At 28.9% G+C, this 19448-nt stretch overlaps 1 protein-coding gene across 1 annotated transcript in view; it reads right to left on the bottom strand.

The window, feature by feature from the left end:
* tutl (immunoglobulin superfamily member turtle) overlaps positions 1-19448 on the bottom strand; it is a 569464-nt gene that overhangs the window by 103730 nt on the left and 446286 nt on the right. Inside the window, 3 exon segments of the mRNA XM_075368048.1 lie at positions 3177-3302; positions 9804-9953; positions 13679-13910. Coding sequence (XP_075224163.1) covers positions 3177-3302; positions 9804-9953; positions 13679-13910 — 508 coding nt within the window.

The following is a 19448-nucleotide window of genomic DNA, read 5'->3' as shown; positions in this document are numbered from 1 at the left end:
AGAATTTGTATTTCCAAATTTAATTCATTGATACTTTAATTTTTAAAATTTTATAATTATCTTCTACATTCATGATAGTGAGTGCGAGTATATGTGTTTATTTTAATTTGAATTAAATGTTTCGCTTACAACTGATAATCTAACATTTCCAGTGTACTCATTAAATCTGATTTTAAATGATTTGATTAGTTTCTGGTATATTTGTATTAATACTAGAGAGGCAATATCTAACATAATTATTTGCAAGATTTGTTTTGTTTATATATCTCTATTTAATTTTTTTATGCAGTTATTAGATATAATTTATAAGATAAATTGTTTTTTACTTGTTCATTATGTCTATTACTCAGGTACTGTATTAGGATATCTACGTAAAAAGAAAATTTTATTTGGAATTAAAGGTAAGTTAGTTTTTATGTAGTAGTTTTAGTAGTTGTTATGTACTGGATTCTCAGACCAGTAAAGAATTAAATCATTTAGTAATTTAAGAGCTGTTTTAGCTCTTAAATTTGTTACATCAAGTATGTAACACATCTTCTGCACAAGATGTATAAGCACTAATAGAAAAAATCTCAATATATATATTACAAACCATTAAAAACTTGTAATCCATGATACCATGCATCCCATTCACTTATAATTTTATCTTAAAAATAATTTTAAACTAATTAAATTTTTAAATTAAATTTAACTTATATTTTAAAACCACTAAGAAATTTAAATTTTGAGTAAAGTAAAATCCATGAAATGACAAGCCCATGACTTTAGTTAGGTTAAGTTTTTGTTTTTATTTTAAAAGTTTTAATGTTTAATTATTTAATTTTATTTTATAATTTTATTTTTGTTTTAATTACATTTTTACATTTTAATTTTGACTTTGTTAATTTTTATTAACCGATCTTTATAATTTTAAACAATTTTTATATTTTTTAAATATTTTTATATTTTATGTTTTTATCTCTTGTTAGGATTATAATTTTTAATTTAAATAAAAGGTTATAAAATTTTTGTATGGTTTTAAAGTATGCTAAGTTAAATCTAATTAATTTTTTTTTTTTAATTTAATTAGTTTTAAAAATATTTCTAACATAAAATTATTAGTGATTGGAAGGTATGGTGTCATGGACTGCATGTTTTTAATGGCTTTGTAATATATATATATATATATATATATATATATAAAATGTATGCAGCTGATGCGAATCAAATTCATGAAAGCACTTCTGTTATATAATGAAATAAGGTAAGTCATTCTATTTCAATTGTTCTGTAATTAGGGTTGATCTATTAAATATAAATTAATTTGTATTGGTACATAGGAATATGGTTATTAAAAAAATTGCTTTTAAAAAATAATATACATACTTATGTTTTTTCTCCATTGATTTTATGACGGAGGGTATACAGGAGGCTAAACATAGCCTCCTGTATATATTGGTTTTCAAATTTGGTACTCAAGAAACCCAGTTTATTAATTTATTCAGCTTCTCAGTATAACATGCAATTCCAATGCTATCTACTTGCAATGTTTTACGCGGTATCTAATCACATCCTCTTTATAAAATCAATCTCTACTTTTGTTACATTACAGTTAAGTGAACATACGCTTGTTGTTCTCGGTCAGAGGATACAACTTTTATAATCTAAAACTGTTGTTTTCATAACTTATATTCAGTTTATTAGTTTGTGTATTAGTTTTGCATATTATATTTAAAAGAAGGCTGCGTGTAACTGCTGTCAATATTTCCTTTTTATTGGTTTTGTTATGTAAAAAAACATGCAATAAGGTTTGGTGTAGTGCTAGCATTTGAAAACTATCATAAACCAACCAATAAGCTGATAAGGTGTAAATAATAATAATAAGGTGTAAATAAATTGTAAATATATTTTAAATATTAATTCACTTTGAAAATAATTATAAATATATAGGATAGATAACCAAACATCATTTTTTTTAAATTTAGTTTGTACTATAGTATTAGTGAAAATTATTGAAAATTGGTTTGAAAGATGTAGATAAAATAAATGAAATTAAAGTAAAAATAATTAAAAGTTTTACAAAAAATATGTTTGTTACATTAACTATTAGAAAATATTAACACAAATAATTTAAATCGAAATGTTATTTTTCTATATTAAATTTCCATAAAAATTTACTGAAAATAATAATGTTGTGAATCTGTTTAATAATTTAACTATACTCTTTAAAATGTTCAAGTAATAACAATTTCTCTATCACAATCAGATTTCATCAACATTATTGGGAAGTTTTATATTAAAACTTCCCAATTTTGTATAACCCATTTTGTATAAAGGGATAACCACTCATAAGGTTAAACCACCTATATTATATTATTTACCCAGTTTTGTACATGCAGAATAGTGAAAAGTATATCCAGCATGTGCAAATAATAATATAAATTTATAAAGATTAGAATAATATCTTATTAAATTTATAAACATAAATTAAAAAAAGGTATCTTATAAAAGTAAATATGAATTTAAAAAATTTAAACATGATTGTACTTAAACCGCTAATATTTGAAGATGAACTAGAATTAAGGGAGAATAACACAACATTTATTTAAATATTAAACTATATAGTTCAAAGATCTTATTTAATTTAACATGTTAGTAGAACTTACTGACAATAAAAAAAATATGTACTGAATTTAGTGCAACATGCTAACATGTTGACTGCCATTCCAGATCTATTCCTGGTACTGATATTTTCACTCATGTAGTGACAGTTACCAGAGATGCTGACCACTCTAGTGACCAGCATTATTGTAGAGGCTTATAACCTTCCATAGGTGCTTCTTGGCTGGACCACATAGAAGTTAGTGTACTGTAAGATTGGCACAGGACTTGCATGCATTTTACCAAAAAGAAATTGAAATTATTTTTTAAGGAAATTTTGTTTATTTTCAACAATTTATGCTTTGAAATTTTTTTCAAAATATTATTACATCATTTATAATGTCAAATAAATCATTATTGTAATAATATCTATTAATCTCTAACAAAAAATTGACAATTTTCTGATACACCAAAAAAAATTATTGTTCATCAGTAAAATACAAGCGTAAAATTACAAAAATATAATAAAAAATAGTACTAGTAGAGAATAAGGTAAACTATTTTATAAATAAAAGTGTTGAAAAGATAAAACATACCGGCGATGATGACTCTAGCTGTATGGCTGATTTGGCCTTCTCCATTACGAGCAATGCATGTATAGTCTCCAATATCGTCATGACGAATATTTGCAATTCTTAATTCAGTACCATCATTAAAAATACCTAAAACATATTTTAAATTATCATTTTACTTAATAGTAATTAGAGAAACTTGATTGATGTTAACTATTTTAAAATAAAGGAGACTGAAAAAAATAGTACTTTTTCAGAGAGAGAATAGTAAATGGTTAAATACGAGATGCGACAATAAAGTAATGAGACTGATTTTTCTTTGCAAGATGTGGCAACCCTGCAGCTTGCGTAGGCACACCATCTTTGACCTTGGTCTATAAGCTACTTCTAGTCCAAGCGGCACATTGATGCAACTGCTCAGTCGTGAGTTGTGCTGTAATAAGTGAACACGTGTTTGTGTCTCTCGTCACAGAAATGAAACCGCAAAATATTGCGCAACGGAATGCCATTTCTTTTTTCGTTAAATCGGGTGAAAACGCGACGACAACTTATGGTAAGCTTCAGAAGGCTTTTGGAGAGGAGGTTATGTCAAGAGCTCAAGTTTTTCGGTGGCATCAAATTTTTAGTGAAGGCAGAACGAATGTTGAAGATGAAGACCGCAGTGGACGACCATCAACCTCACGGACAGATGTCAACTTGACCAGGGTGCGTGAAATCGTACGATCTGATCGAAAATTATCCGTGAATATGATTGCAGAAGAACTTAACATCGATCGAGAAACGGTTCGTCTAATATTAACTGAAGATCTTGGTACGAGAAAGATTTGTGCAAAAACGGTCCCCCCAAAAATCTCACACAACAACAGCGAGAAACACGGAAAAATGTGACAGCCGATCTGTTAGAGCAAACGGAAATCAATCCAGATTTGTTGAGCCGTGTTATCACTGGTGATGAAGATTGGTTTTTTCAATACGATCCAGAGACAAAACGCCAAAGTTCGCAATGGTGCTCAAAGGGATCACCCAGACCAAAAAAAGCTCGCATGTCAAAGTCAAAAGTGAAATGCATGCTTGTGTGCTTCTTCGATTCCAAGGGAATTGTTCATAAAGAGTGGGTGCCTCCTGGACAAACAGTTAACCAATATTTCTACAAAGAAATTTTAGAAAGACTTCGTAAACGAGTTCTTCGTGTCCGTGCCAACATTGCTGATAATTGGATTCTGCATCACGATAATGCGCCATCACATACTGCTCTGTCAGTACACCAATTTTAACCTCAAAACAAATTTCAGTACTACCACAGCCACCTTATTCACCAGATATCGCTCCGTGCGACTTTTTTCTATTTCCAAGAGTCAAAATGGCGGTCAAGGGACACCATTTTCAAACAACACAAGATGTCCAAAAAGCTGTGACGAGGGTCTTGGAGGATATTACAGAAGATGAGTTCCAGAAATGTTACCATCAATGGCAGAAGCGCTGGAATAAGTGTGTGCAATCAGAGGGGAACTACTTTGAAGGATACAACACTCAACATGACTAAAACGGTAAGCAACATTTTTTTTTCACAGCAGTCTCATTACTTTATTGTCGCACCTCGTAAGTCAAATATAAAGATTAGTATAATAAATCTAACCACAACAGTACTAACTAATTATTAAAAAAATATCAAGTACAATTATTATTAATTATTATTTCAATTATTTATTTGTTAAAATAGCAATGTTAATAAATAAATTATGTGTTATTAAAAGGCCAGTAAATACATTACACAGGCTGTGTAGAACCACTGCCCACATTTAATCTTTGATTAGAGAATAATCATGTTGGCAACAATCAAAATTATTGTGGACTATCTATATGTTTAAAGATTGTTTTTAATAAGATGTGGAATTCTTGAATATTCTTTGTCCAATTGCAAACTACACTTTGATTTTTATAATCTTATAATGCACGCTACTAACATTTTCTGCCATATATTTTTTTGGGGCAAAGTTATTATCATATGTCATCAATAAATATATATATATATATATATATATACATATATATATATATATATATATATATATATATATATATATATATACATATTTATATATACACAATAACATAGAATTTTAAAATACACAATCTAAACTGATGTAACTACGTTAAATACAATATAACTAAGTGCTTACTAAAAGAATTTCAAATATTTTATATTAATAAATACAGAATGTATTTTGCAAAAATAATGTAACATATTACCACATATTATGAACACTTAATGAAATTGTTCTAGTTTAATTTAATTTCCTTTAACTGAATGGTTACAGACAGGGAAATAGTGCTAAAAAGAAGTGCCGGGATGCTGAATTTGTACCCCCAAAAGTTTTTTCGTCAAATTTTTCACATATGGTAATATTAATTTTTTTTTTATATTTTTCTTTTTGATTTTTTGTGACAATATTGTTTTAAGCACTAACAAAAAAAATTCAACATTTTATTTTTGTATATTTATTATGATAAATGGAATAGTTGGTTATAAAAAATCCCTTTTGGCATGCCAGAAGGTCGAGGTAGATTTCACTGGTGCTAAGTAGCGGATAAAAAAGATTTCTACCCTAAAGTTAAGAAAAATTTCAAATTTACTCAATACGAAAATGGTTGCATGTGAAAAAAAGTTTCACATGTTTAGCATATGACAAGATCCATCTTCTTACAATTCAAGCAAAATTTAGTCATCTCTTGCCGTAAGAGTTGGTCATATCAAAAATTGTTACAGACAAAAGTTTTAGGTAATGTTTAGAGGATTAACAACCACTTTAAACCAATTTGATACTGTGCCTATTAAGGAAGGTATGATTCTTTTTTATCTTTGAAACCCCATTTTTTCAACCCCCTGGGCCAATGGTTGGCATTATAAAAAAAATTTCTTTCGATAAGTTTTAGGCCCTTATCCAAAGAATAGTAGGATCTTTAGACGAATTTGATATTTTACTTACTAAGAAAGTTATAGCGATATTTTGTTGTTTTTTTTTGTTTGTTTTGGTCACATCAAACATTGTTTCAGGCAAACATTTTAGGTAATGTTTAGAGGAGTAACGACCACTTTAAACCGATTCGAGAGTGTGCATACTAAAGGAGGTATGATTTTTTTTGTTATCAAAACCACATTTTTTCCACCCCCTGGGCCAGTGGTTGGCTTTTTCCTTTCCTATTCCCCTGGGCCGGACATACAATGAAGTAAAGCTCAGACCAGGGGAGTGTCCTTCACAAACGTGCCTCCAGTTCGGCTCGCCGGTTGGATATTTTTTGTGATCAACGCCTGCCTCAAATTGTCAGGGAGGTGTTAACCAAGCCCGACTACGTCGTTCCTGCCTCCCCCTCCAAGAACCGCGACTCGGTCTGTACATATTCTCGCCTGCCTCTAACTACTAGGGAGAGGGAACCGAGCCCGATTATATCGTTCCCGGGCCCCACCCAGCAGCTGAGACTCGGTCTTTTGATTCCCCAGCCTACAGACCCCAGGAGTCCCTGGCTGATCATCGGAGCCGGCACACCTCAGCATGCCGGCCCTCCCAGCCGGTGCTGTCCGCCCTGCCCTAAACTAAAATCCCCTTCGACGTCCTTCGTCATTTTTTTCACTTAAAATCGTCCTCGCCAAACCATCGACGGCTCTCCAGTTTGCCGCTGAAGCCAGCATAAAATCTACTACTTCTTCTAGTGTTAGGTCTGCAACTCCCACCCTCATCCGAAAGTTTTGCAATTTCCGGCAATGGAATACGGTATGCTCCACTGAGTCTTGCTAGTGACAGTACGTACACGTTATGGGGAAATGGTTGGTGATATAAGAAAACTTTATTTACATAAGTTTTAGGCCCTTAATCAAAGAATAATAGGAACTTTAAACGAATTCTATATTTTACTTAACAAGAAAGTTATAGCGATATTTTGTTTTCGAAAACGCTTCCCCATTTCCAGCCCCGTGGCCTGATTTTTGCCGATAACGAACTCGACCGAGATTTTGAGACGAGTTATTTGTAAGGAACAATTTTAAAGTGATTGGCGCAAAATTACGGCAGTTATCGTGTCCTCAAGAAAGTGATAAACATATGTATAAACTTTTGAGCTGACGATGGCTTTGGGGCCTGGGGGTTGTGAAACGCGAAGATTTTCCGGAAGTCGATTCATGGTACCCATTATAATAGGTAGCTTTCTTATGAAATCTACTATTTGCACCATTAATTTCTTGTAATTGTAATAACTGAAAATGATCCGAATAGGGTCTATTATCTTTGGCTATATAATAAACAGTTCTAAATATTTAAGCGGTTAATTTAATTTTCGATTCGTTTAAAGTATCCACAATTTTTTCCATTCTTTGATCTTCTGCGCTTTGCAAAATTTTCTCTGCATTAACGTGCAAAAGTATTTTCTTATGCTCAGAAATTTTTTTACGCTAGGAAAGTAATTGAGCAGATTTACTATTCCCGTATGACAATACCGAAATTGAACTACTTGTTGTGAAATATTTGCGCCTTGAGATTTAAAAACTGAAAGATTTTGCACCTCACTGCGTATCTGACATCCAATTTTACCAGAGGCGCATGCAATCCAAGAATATTTTTTTCTTCCCTTCCAACATACCTACAGTCTAAATACCTGACTAAGAATATGAACAAGTGGTACAATTATGAGTATGTCACAATTATTTATCACTATTGGGTCTAGCCTAACGTTTTTAACGAAGAAATTTTGTAATGTTTCTTGCTTTCATTTTTCAATAATTTTTAGTTGTTTATTTAAATTGAAAAAAATAACTACAAATTATTTTTACACTTTTTCTCATTAAATTTATCAATTTTCTTTGATACATGATATGTGGAGTGTGTGGTGTGAGGTATGTGATATGTTTTCTGAGTGACAATTGGATGTTGTGGAGTGTGTGGTGAGATTTTAGTCTGATGTTTGGTATCTTCTGGGTGTGTGGTCTGTGTCTGTTGACTGTGGTGTCTGAATGTGTGTGAGGGCGTATTCCCCCTTCCTGAAGTAATATACATCAGCTGTACCAGGAAAGGTGGGTAGCCAGGAGTGGAGGTTTAGTCGGTGGTGCACAGGAACATATACGCATTTAATAACATCTTGAGGAACCTGTGCATGAGCCCAACACTGCCCAGGTGCCTATAAAGTACTTCTTAAAGAAAGGGTTCCTCTACCTCTTAAAAAAATAAGGAATCTTGGAGAGCTGCATCAAACCAGTCAAATGACTGAAAACAAAAGAAAAATTTGAATAAAAACTATTTTTTATTCAAATAAAATACTGTATAATGTTTTATGTTTATTTGAATAATGAGTCATAAAAAATATACACAAGTGGGTTAGGTTTTTGTTCAGTTTTTTCTGGCTACTTTAATGCAGTATTGCACATAAATTTACCACAGTTTTTAAGTTGTATGCTATAGTTTTAAGGAGTTTCTAACATAATATGATGGTATTCTGTGCTGTTCAACATATGTATAGGCACAAATTACACTTTATAGTACAGTACGTACAAAAATTTCTACCTTCATTTATAGCGCAGTAGGTGATATAACATGTGAATGTTCCCCTACACCCATGTTATAACTGGAGACTGCTATATTAACATTAAATAAACATTTGAGTACAAAGTATGTACATACACCAAAAGCCACTGATAAAGACTGAAGCTTCGCAAAAAATAAAGTACAAAAATATTCTTCTATTGTTGATACGTGCTCTTTGAAATTTAGCCAACTTTATGACTAGAAGACTGATAGAAATGAAGGAACTTGTATTTATTATTTTTTCCAAGTAACAAGTGTGCAGAATGTAAACAATTATTCTTCTAGCTTCAAAATAAAAAAAAAAATAAAAAGAAAGATTTTCCAAGATTTAGAAAAGTAATGGAACACATCTTGGCTTGGACAAATGTGCTGGAATGCAGTTCTGGCCCTACTACACCCCTGGTTATAGAAAACCTGACATTTAACAAAGATCACTCAAAAAATAACACTCCACTCTCAAGAATAAGAAGCATTTTATACCATGTTAACTGAAATAAGTGAAGACTAAAGGGTTTCCTTGTGCCCCCTTCGCAGAGCGGAATCTAATAATGCATTTAAATAAGCTGATGTGAAAAACACAGATCGCTATCACCAAACTGCAGTTGATATTCAGATTTACACAAGGTACCTTCATTCTGTTCACCGCAGGGACCGATTGTACAATGAACAACTTTCTCATTTAGCAACTATGGATGGTATCTCCTATATCTCAAGTAATTTACATGTATCACTGCCGTAAGAGTGACTAAACTCTTGAGCACAGTTACAGAATTAAAGTCCGTCCAGAAACAATTCAATGTGTATTTGTCTCTAATCTTAATTCTATTTTTATTCTTCTTATTGTTGTGAGCAATGATAATATTCATGTATTTTTACCCCTTTAAAAAAGAAATAATTTTATTATCAAATGAATATGGTTTATCCAGAAATTCATCCTAACTTGAAAGTTATCAGTAATGATAAGCATGAATTAGTAATTATTATTAACATAGCACATGCAATTGTTAAATGCCATCAGAAAAAATATAAAATTTAACAAAAATAAAAATTAACACATATTTTTTAACAACATATTACTTACCAATAGTAGCTGAAGGTTCAACAGGGTTTGCATCTTTGTACCAAAGAATTTCTGGAGTAGGTGTTCCTTCTGCTTGGCAGTTGAGGATGATTGCATCCCCAAGATTAACATAGATTATGTCATCTGGAGTGACACTGAATCTTGGGGGAGCTGGAAAAACAAAATAAATCTAGGAAACTGAAATTTATCAGAATTAACGATACTAAAAGATAAAAATAAAAAAAATATTTATTGGTAGATTAATCTTGTTTTTTTTTTTAACCTCTGGGACCACTGTTATGTATTACTTCAGAGGATGAGATGAATTACAATTTTTGTAGTGTGTGAAAATGCCATACCTGACTGTGATTCAAACTTGGGACCTCCGGATGAAAGGCCGAGACACTACCACTCGTGCCACGAAGGCCGGCAGATTCATCTCGTTTAATCATACATAAGTCAACTCACATAATAAAATCATTAGAATAAAAAAAACTTAAAACAAAAGATTATACAATTCATTATATGGATCTACAATTTGACCTGATAAATTAAGTCATGAAAAAGAATGCGTCATTTTTATGTAATTAAGTCATAAAATACTGAAAGAATATAATAATTCTTTTTCTCCTGATGAAAAGTATTGTTTTAGAAATATTATGATAAGAAAAATTTCAATAAAAATAATTAATATGAAAAACCAAACTGAGAAATTTTTAAAAGTAAAAACAAAGATTGTTTCAATTTTGAGATAGTTGAGTAAAAGAATGAAAATGACAAAAAAAAAATTCCACTGCAAAATACATGAAATTATAGTAACAATGAAAGCTGTTAAGTCAGCTTTAATAATCTTTTCCATGAAGAACTAACTACTTGTTTAATTGTATTTTCTGATAGAATAAACTGTTACTAATTAAAACAAGTGGATACCGTAAACTGAAACATTTCTAGTCAAATCTAAACAAATGCTAAGCTTACTTATTATTTTATAAGCTTGCTTACATATATTTTAGAAGTTTCATGATTATCCAAAATGTTCAGAGTACACAATAATACATTTCATAAAAGTGGACAGCTTATATAAAAAATTTTGTGAAATAATCCTGCTAAAAAATAATGTAGTGCAATTAATCTAAATGTTTTCTTTATCAAGAGACCTTTAAATATCTTTTGTTCTCACAGGTTCTTCCCTCATATTTAACCACTTTTTAAGTAAGTAAATATAGAAATAGTTTAAAAACACAAAAATAGCAACTTTATCAGTGACAAACTGCTTATTCACAAAACAAAATCATCTACAATTCTATTAGACTCACCTGTCTTTTCAGTTATTCCAGAAGATTGCCAATGAAACAATAGCAATTTAAAATAAGAATCAACAGGGAAATTACTTGGTTGCAAAAAAAATAACAGTAACAAATCTATGAATGATACTGTTACATGAAGGAAATAGTAGGTAAATTTGCAAAATGCAAAACTCATATGCAGTTACGTTCATAATCTATTGTTGGCAAAAACGATAATGTGCAGATATAACTTTTGTTCACTCGAGAAGGATTAACTGAAGATTTTAAGTCCGGAAATGCATTTACTTTACTTTTGGTGGATTATTTCATTTATTGCTGTTTTTCTGCATTGTTTCCTCTTCCATCTACACATGCATTCATTGTTGTTCATAAAGGTTTTCAAATTTAAACAGTGGAGAAACAAATGCATATAATTTTCATTACAACATTCATATTTTTATAAATAACAGCTAATAGAGATTTAAAATAAGAAAAAAATTAAACAGTAAATGATAGCCCAGTATTTCTTTTTAATTTTAATTAATTTAGCACAGGCTGCATTTTATTTATAAATTTTTTCATAAGAAATGTTTCATATGCTAAAAGATTTATCTCTCATGTTTATCATAAAACAATAGTTGTTACTTTTATTCTGAGTTCTGACTATTTCTCTGGTAAAAATTACTCTTAAAAGTTTTTACACAATTTTTCATTTCTTTACAAACCCATTGAGAGATTTCAGTTCCTTGAGAGGTTTATCGATTATATATCTTGAGAACAGTAATGTCTCTACATCACAGAGTAGCATAGCATCTTTATAAATTCATAGATGTAGTGTAATTACAGGTGTGTTAAGTACATATTTATATTCCTAAAATTAGTATTTGAAATGTATTTTCCAATATATTAGTCATTCATCAATAATTTACATAAAAAAAAAAAAAACCATTAAAATGATTTCACATTTATTAAACAGGGCATTAGACCAACTAAAGTACAATTTTTCTTAGAATATGTCAACAGTATCTTAAGGTATAGACAACTTTCAAAAATCCTTGATTAAATTATAATGATTTTAATTTTTATGAATTTTTCCTTTTGAAATTTCTTGATCAACTGATTCGTAATCAGAATGCATGGCAATTAATTTGTTAAATGAAAATGGAAATTATGTCTTTTACATTAGACACCTTCACTCCTTCAAATCATTTACTAATGGGAACTTAGAATGATGAAAGAATTTTGGGATCTTGAAGATGTTACAAATGAGTATGAACGATAGAAAATCATTACCTACGATAATCTGATCTTATTTATGTTAAACCTAGTTGTGTTTTGTTTGTAACTGTAAGTAGCTACTCTTTAGGAGATCAAAAGACCTTGATCCCTCAGGAATTATTAAAAATTGCTGCAGTTCTGATGCTTTTGGAGCTGCATAAACTTGCACAAACAAGAAACTGTATTTTTCAATTTGCCCTACTCTCAGTTCCTTCATTCAGTGGATGCCCATACAATTCAGCTCATGAATATGTGTCAATAAATACATATTTGATAATCACATGCTACATGTTCATACCAAACATTTTGTTTAGCATACAACTTCCACACAGTAAATAGAAAAATGGTGCTGGGATGAATGTACTCTTTTATGTTTATGTAGTCATAATTTATTCTATGTGGTTGAGCATTTCTTATAAGGAATAGTCATCACTCTTTTGACAGAACCCACTTTACTAGACTTTAATGTTAATCGATATTTTTTTTTATAGCACGAAAAACAGAATTTATCAGTTTTCTTGGCCCTTTCTTCTGATTACATTAGATTTTTAAAACAATAAATCTACGCAAACCTCCCCCCTTACATAATTCTTCCAGTCTATGATATTCTCCTGGTTTTAGTTGAATTTATCAATGGAAAATTCAGTTATCATGTAACCTTTGGACCAAGAGCACTTGAAAAACACAATATTTTAGAAAGGTAATCTGCTGCTCTCTACCTATCTTACTGATACTGATACAGCTCATTCTCTTTTTCTGTAATTACATTTACCATGTTTTCCAGTGACAGAATTACACATGTTATAGCCTTTTAAATAAAATTATATGTTATGTAAATTTCCTTTGCTGTATAGAAAATCAACTGCCTTTTCTTTGGATTCAATTTCAGAAAACAGTTGCATGTACGACATAATACAAGTACAAAAGTAAATTAATAAGTAACAGGAGGTATGTAGTGATGTTTTAGTAATAAGAAAGGCAACTGATAAGCACTAGTTATATGTAAACAAACTTAAGGTAAACAAATATATAAATACATACAATTTATTTAATATTAAAACTCTCTTCTGTATAAGTTCAAGTGTAGTAGCCTGAAGGTCAGAAAGGTGCCTAATAAAAAGACCCTAGAATTTAAAACAACATAAAGAGCAGCTTTGGTATAAATTACTTTTTACAACATAAAAACTAATTAAAAATAACTACATATATTTTAATTACTTCTTGGGGTAGATAAATTACTTAAATTTAAATATTTGATTCATCTTAAAAGACCTGAAAAACGCAGAGAATAACTGGTGATTTAATTTTATAAGAATAACTAAATACTCTCACCATGAACGTCAAGGTGGAACCATGTTCCATTCTTGTGCGAATTAGGAGATCGATTGAGGAAGACGACCTTGCATTCGTACCAGCCTTGGTCGCTTTCTTTGATATTGGTCAGGTTGAGGGAAGCGAGGCCATAGTGTGAGTCAGGTGAGACACGTGATACTCGTCCCTCGTATCCCTCGCCTGAATGTGTTGGGTAACTGTCGTACCAAATGTAGATTGGAATTTCAAGGCCCTAGAAGAAAAATCACACATCCACAGCAGTAACATTAGAACACATGGCATGTGGTTAAACAATTTTTTAATTATCATTGGGACTGAATGAATTTTTTGTTGTTTTGTTTTTATTTAAATGTTTACAGTTTACTAGTGGAAATAAATAAAAATTTATTTAATGATATACTAACTCACATTAACACATCCAACATTACAAATACGTTTATATTGTATTACTATAATACTTTATACAGTATTTATTTAATTAATTTTTTTGTAGTGTATTAAGAAACTTCTCTTATTTTTTTTTCAGACATTATTATTTCCAGTGATTTGAAATGATCTCTTTCAATGGGTAAAATAAATTAGTGTGTACAATAAATTTAGAAAAAATATTGAGTAAAGGTAAGGAACAGTAAGTATAAAATAATTATATTTATTATAAAAATATATAATCAAACAATATAAATGCTAAGTTATAAAACTACTAACATGTCATTTAAGAAGATGTCACAGACATAATGACCAATTAGAAAAATTACAAGCCATTAAAAAAACAAACAGAGCATCAACCAAACAAACGTGCGGTAAAGTTTGTTTGTTATGAGGGAAAAAGTTAATTAATTAAGAAAGAAGAGGCTAATGGATAGTACAGATAATAATGAGAAAGTAATTTGTCTGTTTGTCTGTCTGAACATTACACAAAAATGGCAGGTCAAATTTTCACTAATTTTGGGATATATTCTGACTTGTAAAACTGGCCAGCCATATACATAACTTTAAAACTTAAAATGGTGTGCCTCTACTGTTGATTAAAAAATATTTTATTAGTACTATAAAGTTCAAGTCCATTAAAATTGTAGAAGAAAATTAAGTAAAATATTTGTTAAATTTGTGAATAGCTTTCACCACTCATCTGTAGTTTATTTTTTTAAATTTTAATTTATGATGGGCTTCAACAGAAACTTCATCAAATTAAAATGAAGTCAAAATCTAAATAAAAATAAATTAGATTTGGATTTTTCATTTAAAAAAAAATGTTCACATTGCACATTATTCTTGGATAGAATGTTCAAGAATGCAATACATTAAAAAAAAGTATAACTTTTATTATTTTAGTAATTTTTATCATCGAGTTCGTTAGAACTTCGTTGTTAACTGGCGACTAAGTCAACGAACTACATTTACAGTTCTAAACATGACCTAATCCAACAGTGAAATGAAAATGGAAAAAAATAAATATGTGTGAAAACATTATATTTCAGTTCAATTAGATTAGTAATAAAGAATACTTTCAAAAAATACCTCGAATATTGTTGGACAACATTTTTTTTTCTACTAGATGAACCGCAGGATTCCAATATTTCATTTTATTCATTTTTTTAATGTACCTTTACGAATCGCTCCGCTAGATAGCAGTACTTGATAGTACTAGGTAGTGTAAAACATTTTGATAATGCACTTGAAATAATAAAATTTAAAAGAAAATATACGACAGCTTGTTTTGATAGTAAATGCTGTTACGTAAATGCAAGAACTGAAAGATGAAACAATTTTTTTAATTCCCATCACTTCTTAAAAAAAAAATAAAAGTATTAGTTTACAAGTGATTATACTATTTTATTAAAAAATGAATAAATAAAGCAGATACACATTCGATTGGTAAAATCGAATTTAACAATAAAAATCGATGGTTACATTTACAAAGTAGTAAACGCAATATTACGTGATGGATTTTCGATTCATAAAGGTCATTATACTAGTTTTATTAAAAAAGGAAAAATATGGTGTGAAGTGAATGATATGACTATCAAAAAAAAAAAAATTGGCCGTGAAATTAATTTGTTTGTTCTACAGCAATAAATGTTAATAATAAATCCATAAGATAACAATCAGTAATTCATAAAAAAATAAAAATAAAAGATAACTAACAAAACGCAGTGATTCCAAAAAAATTACAATGAAATTGTAAACTGTATGGTAAGAGTCTCACAGATATAATTTATTTTGCTCAAAAAACAAAAATTTCTGTAATATAAATAAAACTATTTTTAAAAAACAATACTAACAAAACAGGTAAGACACTATATTTCTATTACCAAACTGTGCTACTAATTTAGAATTTTCTTTAAAAAAAATACATGTTAACATATGTAATAGACAATAGATATACAATAATAGATAATAAACAATGTTTAAGTGTGTTCCATATAATAAGCAAAAAAAAAAAAAAGTTACAAAATTCTTACCGGTCTGATTTCATTTATTAAACAACGAATAATCATAAGAATTGTATTATTTCTGTAAACGTGATATGTATTACATATAAATAAATCGGGCCGGTAAGAGTTTTATAACAAATTTTTCTTTTTTTTTGCTTATTATATGGAACGCTTAAACATTGTTTATTACCTATTACTGAATATCTATTGTCTATTACATATATTTAACATGTATTTTTTCTATACTGTGTACAGAAAGTGATTGAATATGAATGACATTCAACTTACCAATAAAATTTAATTAATTTCATTTATAATGTGACTTATAATGATGTAAGGCTAACTAGCAAATTGGTATTCTTATTTGAAAGACAAGAAACCTCAGTTTCAATTTATTGAGTTTCCAGTCAGACTGAAAACATTATTCAAGCATGAAATTTATTTGAATGAGAAAAATGTGGAAACAACTGAAAATTATTTCAATAATTTAAATTAAAAAAAGTTATTCAAATTCTAGTAAGGATTTTGTAAGTGAAATAACACTTTTAACAGAAATATCAATTTTGAATGATTAAGAGTTCAAATAATACAAATTTCAAAAGTTGATGGAGAAATATAAAGAGTATTATTTAGAAAGGTAGAGGCAAAAATGTTAACTTTTCTGAGTTTTACTAAAAAATAATAATACAGAACAATTCATAAACTTAGTTTTTAATTTCATCTCAGTGTCAAAGGTTGAATAAACAGAAACAAAATTTAAGAATCGAGTTTGTAATCTTCACTTAAGAGCCACTGAAGGAGTGATGAAATAACTAAGTACATGTAAGTACAACACACTAATTCACTATTACGTAATTATATTACAGAAAAGAAAAAAGAATCACAAAGATAGAATAAAGCCTGAAAGAATATCAATAGTTTTATTGAATAGGCAAGCTCTGAATGTGACATAGGACGTCCTATGAAGAGGCAGGAGGATCAGTTCCAATGGATATATTTTCATGGGAATTTAAGATTTATGAAGTTTAATCTACATTCATAAATTGTACAATTTATTTGTAAAATTACTGTAATGTCTGTGACCAAGACAGATTATAATTTTAGTGACAGGTATATACAAAGGTATGGAGTGATTAAATGAATACAACTCACTTTTTCTATGTTTATATTGAAAATCTTTTTTTTTGTAATAGAATTATCTAAAAGATATTAAAAAATATGGTAATATTATAATTAAATTATTAATGAGTATGTATTTATGTGGACTGATATAAATATTTTACATAAATAAAAGTAATATTTAAGTATTTCCACTAGTAAACGTAAATATATAAATCTACATCTAACATCTACTAAACATATAACATCATAGCAATACATTACACAATATAATAAAGCACACAAACTAATACAATTAAACCAAAACAACATGAAGCAACAAAAATTTTACTATTCACCACAAAACAGTTATCATAGTATATCCATACATTCTAACTTAATGCTGATTAATAATCATACTGTACATCAAACCATAAATAAAAAGTTTACGTTTTATTGAAAAAAAGCTATTTCAGAAACACAATAAAAAACACAATAATTTCCCTACAGTAAAATGTTGAATTAATTAATTTTATTCATAGTAGTTATATAGATACAACATTTATTTAAAAATGAATTTTATGAATTCGTGAATACTTAATGAAATACATTTGGTTGTGTCATAGATACATAATTATTATATTAATAAAAAATATCATTTATTGATGAACAATGTAAAGAAATATAATACATTTTTACATTGACAAAAAAACATAAACCCATATCTATAAATTTATCATCTAAATTTTGAGATAAGGTAGAATAAACATCATTATTAAAAACATTATATAATAACATTTATAAGCTCCTTAATTTAAATCTGTCTTGTAATTTTATTCTTTGTATTTGAAAACTATATATTTTATAATGATAAATTGAAAAAAATCTATTGGATGAAGATATTTTTAAAGCTCATATAAGTTTTGGTGTTATTCAACCCTCTTTAAATGTACTGCTGTTCTGGTATCAGCTGATGTTATTACTATGGGTGAATTTTTTTGAGTTAGGCAGAGATGTATTTAGAAAAAGGTGAAAAAAATAAAGTATGCTGAAGTTTAATTTCTTCATTTAATAAATTACAGTTGCATTATTTTGTATATTTAATAACATTTAAAAACATTAAAATGTACATCTATTTGGATGTATTTGTCATAAACACATCAATATTGTTATTGTGTCAGTGCTATGTGTAACTGCATTCATAAGATGATCAGCAAATATTAGACAATGTTATTAAGGAGCATCTGATGGAAAATCTTTTCCCAAAATGTGTTTTCAGATAAAAAGAATGAAGCTGCAAGACGAATCTACAGCAAGATATTTATAAATATTATGAATCTAATTAAGCACTTTAAAGACCATTAAAAATTAAAAGTGGGTGTTATATAAAAAAAAATTATTAATGATTTATAATGGTAGTTTTATTGGACAATTTAATATTCACAATTGCCGAAGCAGATGAAAAATTACAAAAAAAAAAAAAATAATGAAAAGAATTGTAATAACAGGAAGTAAATTTGTAATTAAAATTAATGAAGCCAAAAAAAATTATGGGCAAGGGTAAAGAAGATAGAGGTTTATAATTTGGTTGGAGGGAAAGAAATTCAAAGAGATGATGTAATTTTAATTTCTTTGAATTTACATACCTCGGATTTGGAACGGAAGACAGTATTTGAAAGGATTCAAGGATTGCTAACAGTGTAAAAAATACCACTGAAAGTAAAAAAAAGGTTCATAAAATGTTTTGTTTGAAGTGTGATGATGTATGGAGAAAAAACATAGATCATCAAGGCAACAAAAAATTTTGATAATTTTGAGATGTGATTATGGTGAAAAACAGATAAAATAAGTGGAGTAAATGAATAAGAAGTGAAGATTTAAGAGGAATGAGATGTCTCTTGAAACATATTACAAATTTTACAAAAGGAAGATGTCATGGACTGGCCATACAAGTATACTGAAGGGACTACTTTCAGAGAAGAATTATAGAAGGGAAGCTGTAAGGGAAAAGAGGAAGAGGAAGAAAAGCGAATTGTACGTTGTGGGAGATGATGAGAGGAAACAGTTATGATTAACTAAAGAAGGATGTACAGGATAGAGATAGATGGAGAGCCACTTGATATCTTTATCTTATAGCAGTTTTACTAAAGAAGAAGAAGAAGAAGAAGAAATTTTACACCCTTATATATATCATGGCCTTTATTAGATAAAAAACAACTTATGAAAACTTTTATGAA

The sequence above is a fragment of the Lycorma delicatula genome, chromosome 6, assembly GCF_047948215.1.
Source record: "Lycorma delicatula isolate Av1 chromosome 6, ASM4794821v1, whole genome shotgun sequence".
NCBI classification, from domain to species: domain Eukaryota; kingdom Metazoa; phylum Arthropoda; class Insecta; order Hemiptera; family Fulgoridae; genus Lycorma; species Lycorma delicatula.
Note: the sequence above shows the minus strand (reverse complement) of the source record. Positions and strands in the feature narration are given on the sequence as shown.